This window comes from Saccostrea cucullata, unplaced genomic scaffold (genome assembly GCF_032062105.1).
Source record: "Saccostrea cucullata isolate Sc308-1 unplaced genomic scaffold, CSIRO_AGI_Scuc_v1 ctg75, whole genome shotgun sequence".
In the NCBI taxonomy this organism is placed as follows: domain Eukaryota; kingdom Metazoa; phylum Mollusca; class Bivalvia; order Ostreida; family Ostreidae; genus Saccostrea; species Saccostrea cuccullata.
In genome coordinates this window covers 14,724-21,802 of record NW_026940114.1, presented here as the reverse complement: position 1 = coordinate 21,802, position 7,079 = coordinate 14,724, and the positions used below count along the sequence as shown (strand labels likewise).

Sequence of the window (7,079 nt, the reverse complement as noted above, 5' to 3'; positions counted from 1 at the left end):
TTTGTATTCTAATATGCACTATATATGATCAATAATGTAACTCTTTTGTCTCTATAAGCTGTTTTTAAAAATATCGTTTTCGACTGAAAGAGAGACTTCTCTCTTTTTATGTATCAGATATAAAGAAAAAAAATGGAAAGGGGGGGGGGGGTCCATACCCCAAGTGCCTGTGAAAAAGATTATAAAATGCAGCCACAGGCACCTGACGTTACTTATTTTTCTTTTAATAAAAAAAAAATACCCATACCTATGGGTATATATATTTTTTTTATTAAAAAAAAGTAACGTCAGGTGCCTGTGAATGCAGCATATGTTCGCACGACTTGAACTATTGGTTTGATTCAATTAAGCTGACTGTAGCATAAATATCGAGAAGAGAGGCCCCTTTTTACAAAAGAATAAAGACTTGACAGTCAAACATGTAATTCTACTTAATTATTATTTTCTAATGAACCTTTCGAAAACTGTTTTGATAGTTTTAAAATTAAAAATTAAAGAATTCAGAAACATATAGTTGTATGTCATCAATTTAAAATTGAATAATTCATTTTGAAAATAATACATCAAACCAAAAGTATTGGGTCTTAGTTTTAAGTTCTTTTTGTGAAACGAAAACATTCTCTGTTTTGACCGTTATTTTTGCTACGAGAAGTTTGAATTAGTATGAAATCGTACAATATACATTTCAAATGATAATCTTCAATGGAGTTCCAGTCCAACATTTTAACTCGAAGGAAATTGTAAAATTAGTCAATCAAAAGTCGGGAAACTCGACTTTCCAACACCCTCTCCTGACGCAGCGGTGAACTTGTGCCTATTGCTATTTCTTCAAGAATTTTGTAATGTATTTTCATCTGGATTTGATGTTTTCCACATTCTAAAGACACAGTATTTCAGTTATCGTTTAATCGAGAAATTTTGTGAGAATTTTTATGTTATTGATAGCCTGGGATTCCAGCATTTGAAACGGAAAAAAGGTTGGAAAACTGAAAACAAGTAGGCCCATTGCTAAAAGTATTTTTGAAAATGCAAACGTACACAAAAATGAAATAATCGCGAACAATGTGTCTTGCATTAATACGCAAAATAGTTTTCGCGAATAAGAAGTAATTAAACATGATGGTTTTGGCACGCAGTCATTTGAAAATTTTGATTCTGGTTGTTAAATTCATCCTTAGATCTAACAAGGAAGTCAGTTCGCGCATTCTGTCATATTTGGCATATTTTTCATAAGTTCAGACTAACCAAAATTAAAAAAGATCTTTCTATTTACATGTATTATGCTACTTTAAATAAAGATAGGACTTTCCTGTAAATTACAAAATTTAAATCAATCGCGTCTCATAAATATCCGAGATCTATAAAACAATAACTGATTAAAGTCAATCTAACTATAGAAACTTGGTGATACATAGGTGTCAGCTTACCCCCCCCCCTTTTTTTTTTTTTTTTTTTTTTTTTTTAATACAAAGATAGCCATAATATAGGCAGCCCCTACTTTAAATTTGCTTCCGACGCCTATGGGATATTAGTTCAAAATATAGGTGTAAAATTTAATTTGAACGTAAAAAGCAAATATCATGTAAACCTACACATAATGCCTACAGTGATATCTATATTCTTCAATACTTATTTCATTTCCGTAGCTCACATTTCTCATGTTAAGTCCTAGGTTTCCTCTATTGAATATAAAAAGGTAAGGACTGTATTTCAACTTGTGTAAAAACCAGAAGTCTCTGTCGAGACTGTAGCTCTACTGGGTTGTACTTACCGGTATAATAAAGGAAAGAAAAGTAGCAGTTGGGACTTAAAACTTTACAAAAGCAATAAATAGAGTAATGATCCTTGATTAAGTCTCTTTTTGAGGCAAGATTGCAATAAGACTACAGCTGTAGGAGTAGCTTTCAATAAAATTTTACTGAATTTTCAATTTAAATTACAATGGAAACATAAATCATCAAAATCAAAAACAAAACTGTTAATTATGTATCTCAGTGTAGTCTGCTTGCATGCCAAATTATATTATAATCAGACTCAAACTGTACTTGGAGTAGCATTTTAAAAGTATTTCAAAGATATTTCTATTTTTAGTAACCAAGGCAACACCATTAATCAAAAACCAAAACACAGAATTATGTATCTTAGTGTAGTCTACTTGTGTGCAAAGTTATATTGAAATCACATCAAAACTGTAGGGGAAGTAGCATTTTGTATGTATTTCAAATTTTTTTTCTATTTTTAGTAACAACGGCAACTCCGTTCATTGAAATCAAAAACCGATTTACAGAATTGTGTATCTTAGTGTAGTGTACTTGTGTGCAAAGTTATATTGAAATCACATCAAAACTGTAGGAGGAGTAGCATTTTGAACGTATTTCAAAAAAAATTCTATTTTTAGTAATAACGGCAACACCGTTCAATGAAATCAAAAACCGATACACAGAATTATGTATCTTAGTGTAGTCTACTTGTGCGCCAAGTAATATTGAAATCACATCAAAACTGTAGGAGGAGTAGCATTTTGAATGCATTTCAAAAAAAATTCTATTTTTAGTAACAACGGCAACTCCGTTCATGAAATCAAAAACCGATACACAGACTTATGTATCTTAGTGTAGTCTACTTGTGTGCCAAGTCATATTGAATTCAGATCAAAACTGTAGGAGGAGTAGAATTTTGAATGATTTTCACAGAAATTTCTATTTTTAGTAATAACGGCAACACCGTTCATCGAAATCAAAAACCGATAAACAGAATTATGTATCTTAGTGTAGTCTACTTGTGTGCCAAGTTATATTGAAATCAGACTAAAAGTGTAGGAGGAGTAGCATTTTGAATGATTTTCACAGAAATTTCTATTTTTAGTAACCACGGAAACACCGTTCATCGAAATCAAAAACCGATATACAGAATTATGTATCTTTGTGTAGTTTACTTGTGTGCCAAGTTATATTGAAATCAGACCAAAATTGTAGGAGGAGTAGCATTTTGAATGATTTTCACAGAAATTTCTATTTTTAGTAACAACGGCAACACCGTTCATCGAAATCAAAAACCGATAAACAGAATTATGTATCTTAGTGTAGTTTACTTGTGTGCCAAGTTATATTGAAATCAGGCCAAAACTGTAGGAGGAGTAGCATTTTGAAAAATTGTTTAAAGACAGACGGACAGACAGACAGACAGACGGACGGACGCCGGACGCATTACTATTGCATAAGCTCTTCTGGTCTCTGACCAGTAGAGCTAAAAAACTATCCATGTTGAAATAAAAACTTTTAGAGGAATACATTTTTTTTTAAAAGTCAATAATGCATTCGCACAGATTTTGGTGGGGATAGAATTTCGTTGATCTGTCATCTTAGATCTAAAATTGATTCGTGGACATTTAATTCCGTTGTTTTGAATATAATATCAGTATACACGTATTTTCTATATTTACTTTATTTAAATTGATGAAAGAGAGGGGGGGTCGAGACATATACATATATCTCTGTACCAATACCTCCTACTCATAAAAAGTTTATTATCATTGCCATATGTCAGACACACAGACATTTGTTTATGTAAGTTTTATAATGATAATAAAACGTGTTATTATCATACTATGGGTTTTAAAAAAAAACATAACAGAAACAGGAGCCTGTGGCCAGACACCATCTAATAACATACAGTTTAAAAAAAAGGTGGGGTAGACTGTCTTAGTTCCAAGCTTGAAAATTCTTTTTTGTAAAGGGGGGGGGTAGCTTACAGAAAACTGGGGATGGGAGGGGCTGCTACGCAATCTTACAATAATGTGCTTGCAATAAATTTTGAAAGTATATAAATGAAGGAAAAATGGATTGCAACATAATGATTTTAAAAGTACCTAACATTCTAATTCTTTCATTCATAAAGTATATGGTATGCTGAAGAGTTTTGTACCATAGCATACCCCGAACGATTGTGATGTCGTGTAAATATTTCATACTTGGCTTATGATCTTTTGCGTTGACTTACTTCTGGACCGTGCACCTTTAAAGATATGGATTTTTTTATATCGACCTTTAGGATGTATACACGAAATTTGTTTGGCTTACCACTGTTGATAAACATTCACATTATTACCTAACATTTGTAAATAAGTTTAAAATTGTTTATGTTTAACAAATTACGTTATGCTCGTTATTGTTTCGGTACAGCCCCTTGTTTACTAAGAACGAGGTCATAAAGGTTGAAAATAATAAGTATTGTATTCAACAAGTACACACGACCTATAGATTTGCAATTCCATATCACAGAAATATTTTGTATAAAGAAGACTTTCTATTATAATATTTAAATAAAGAAAATAGTGCTATAACGAATTCCATGAGCTGAATGGTTGACAAGTTTTATTTTATTTATTTAATCGTTTTTTAAACAAAACAGCATTGTACTTGTAGAACAGATAGGTATACGGCTACGTATAATTTAAACTTTTTAAGCTTATCCTCGCCGTCTCCAATGTATATTTAATTTTTCCATTTTTTACCCATTTTGCCATACCCTGAAAAATACACGCACACGCAAACGCGTGTAATCTGGAATATTGGATTCAGGATACCTCTTCAAGATCCTAGAATGCCGTGTACATTTTCTGTAATGATTTTATTAAAATACTCCTATTACCAAACTGAATTGATCATAACAACAAGTGTTATAAATCTTATAGAGAAGAGTATTGAACAACATTATCAGCGAAAGAATATACATGTGATATACGAGTGTGTTCAGTTTGCCAAGCATTCGTGTCTGAAATTATTTTAGTATTGATCTGAAATAGGTAAATCAGTATAGGAACAGTTCTCACATCTAAGCTCAAACCTATAGAAATACAGAATTACCAATACTTTTATCAAGGCTTGTGAATGAAATTTCAATGATTTATATTACGTTTATTAATTGTACACGATAACTCTTAAGTATATAAGCAGCTAACATCAGTTTGCTGATGCTGTGACTGGTTGACTTCATTGTAAAGCAGTTTGTATCAACTTTGACTTTTCTATGATCCTATTATCTTGATATATAAGCCTCATATAAGTATTTGTTTGTTTTTATGTTGTTTAAAATGCCTCTCGAGAATTTTTCACTCATTAGTATGTGTAACTCTAATTTAAACTTAAAATTTTCTTTATGATTCAATATACATGTTCAAAAAGGCGAGGAGGTATATATATATTCATAATAATATTATTATATTATGTATGTGTGTCAAAATTATATACATTATGCATAAACTCAAATAATTAAGATTTTCCTGTCTTTCTAGTTTTTGGTTGTAATATTTTTCAAACGAATCCAGGTTTGGACCAGAATACTAGCATTACCAAATCCATGACAAGCAATCTTTGAGCGTAGGCGCCAGTCTTGGCAATGCTTGTCTGTAATTTTTCGATTGTGTGAAATGTGTAGCCCAAGTTTGTAAGCAACAATTCCTAAATATGCATCGTCAATAACCAAGTATTTCACGTAAGGGAAAGCTGCAGTCATCTGTTGCACAACGTCCATGGACGCTATGATAGCGCCACCTGCCAGATATGGCGGATAACGATGAAATGGGTAATCTTCAAAAGGAACATACCATTTGCTAGACTTGTCACGGAAAGGCTCGGACATGGGTAAAACATACCCCGAGAGAAGAGAAACATTACTCGTTAACTTTCCTAAAAAGAAAAGCAAATTAGGAAGATTCACATAAAAGTCGTCATCGACGAAGAGAAGAAAACGAGCGCTGGTGCAGTACGTTGTTGCCCATTGGAAAGCCATTATTGTTTTATATGTATTATTCCTGTAATCGTCCTGAAAATCTTCCTGTATTATGTCATGATGGAAATAATTTTCTTCAATAATAATCGGGTTAAACTCAGAAGAACCTAATAGGAAAACAACTTTTATAGCTGGATCCGGAATATTTCCCCAGGTCTTTCGGATGGCATCACGGTTTTCCATATGGGAAGCTGCTGATTTTACTAATATCACCAAAGTAACTTTCGACGACAGGCACGTTTTTTCAGGATTGATAATGTAAGAAAAGGGATGAGGATTAATAACAGGCAGTGGAACTGGTTCCTTCTTTTTGATCTGATCTAAGATCCCTTTCAAGTCGACATTTAACGGATATTGGTGATAAATTGGCGTCTTTTTTTCTTGTCTTATTAAATCTGCGTAATAGTTTTTTCTCACCCTCTTTTCTTCATGTAAGAGAAAGGCATAATTGATCGAAACGAATTTAGTTTTGAATTGGAGACTTTCGAAACTTTCACTCTGCAAATTGTTAGTTTTATACTTTTCCTTCAAAGTATATGCATGGAACAAACTTTGGAAAATGTAAATTACAACTGATAAATAAAAAACGTAAAAAGTCAACTTTAGCAGGAAAGTGCGTTTTCTTCTTATCCACACCATCACTCTGAAACGATACAACACAGTTTAACAAGGAAAAAACTAAACTACATCAAACAACTGTTATGTCTCGGATTAAACTAACAACTGTCGTGTATAGAAAAACTATAGAAAAACTAAAATATATAAATTCTGCAACTTAAATGTAGAGCCAAAATTTTTTTAAGTATTTTAAAGAAAAATAAAGTATTTTGTCCTTGTTCGGACTCAAATATTGTTCATTTTATGCTTGAGATAGTCATGTTTTATAATGCATTTACATTTTAACTGTTTAATCAATATAACTTGTCGCAATTTTTTCTTCAGGTTTTCAAGCCACCAAATCAAAATTATGTACGACTTTAAAACCATGATGATTGAATCATTATACATCTTCTCCTTATGAGGAATACTTTGAATTGTAGGTTAAAAATTCCAAGTTACTGCTTTAAAATAGGACTTGATATTGTTTTGTTTTTTTTTTGAGAAAGAAAAGAAAACTTAATATATAGAAAACTTGTCTGTCAGTATTGTAAACATGAAAACTGTTGATTAAGGATGCATAACACAATAAAAAATTTAGATATGCAGTTTATTTTGTTTTTTATATAAAATATTGCAGATATTTCTGACATTGTGACAAAATTTTACAAAAAAAATTCCCACTTTACTTG

At 31.7% G+C, this 7,079-nt stretch overlaps 1 protein-coding gene across 1 annotated transcript; it reads right to left on the bottom strand.

Annotated features, from left to right (window-relative positions):
- Positions 1-5,119: 5,119 nt before the first annotated feature.
- LOC134254804 (beta-1,3-galactosyltransferase brn-like) lies at positions 5,120-6,429 on the bottom strand. Its single transcript, XM_062737324.1, has one exon. The coding sequence runs from the start codon at positions 6,427-6,429 to the stop codon at positions 5,290-5,292; it is 1,140 nt and encodes a 379-aa protein (XP_062593308.1). The 3' UTR covers positions 5,120-5,289.
- Between the last annotated feature and the right edge of the window lie 650 nt (positions 6,430-7,079).

What these genes read in the sequence shown, in the direction of transcription:
- LOC134254804 (XM_062737324.1), bottom strand. Translation starts at nt 6,429, where the DNA reads ATGGTGTGGATAAGAAGAAAACGCACTTTCCTGCTAAAGTTGACTTTT.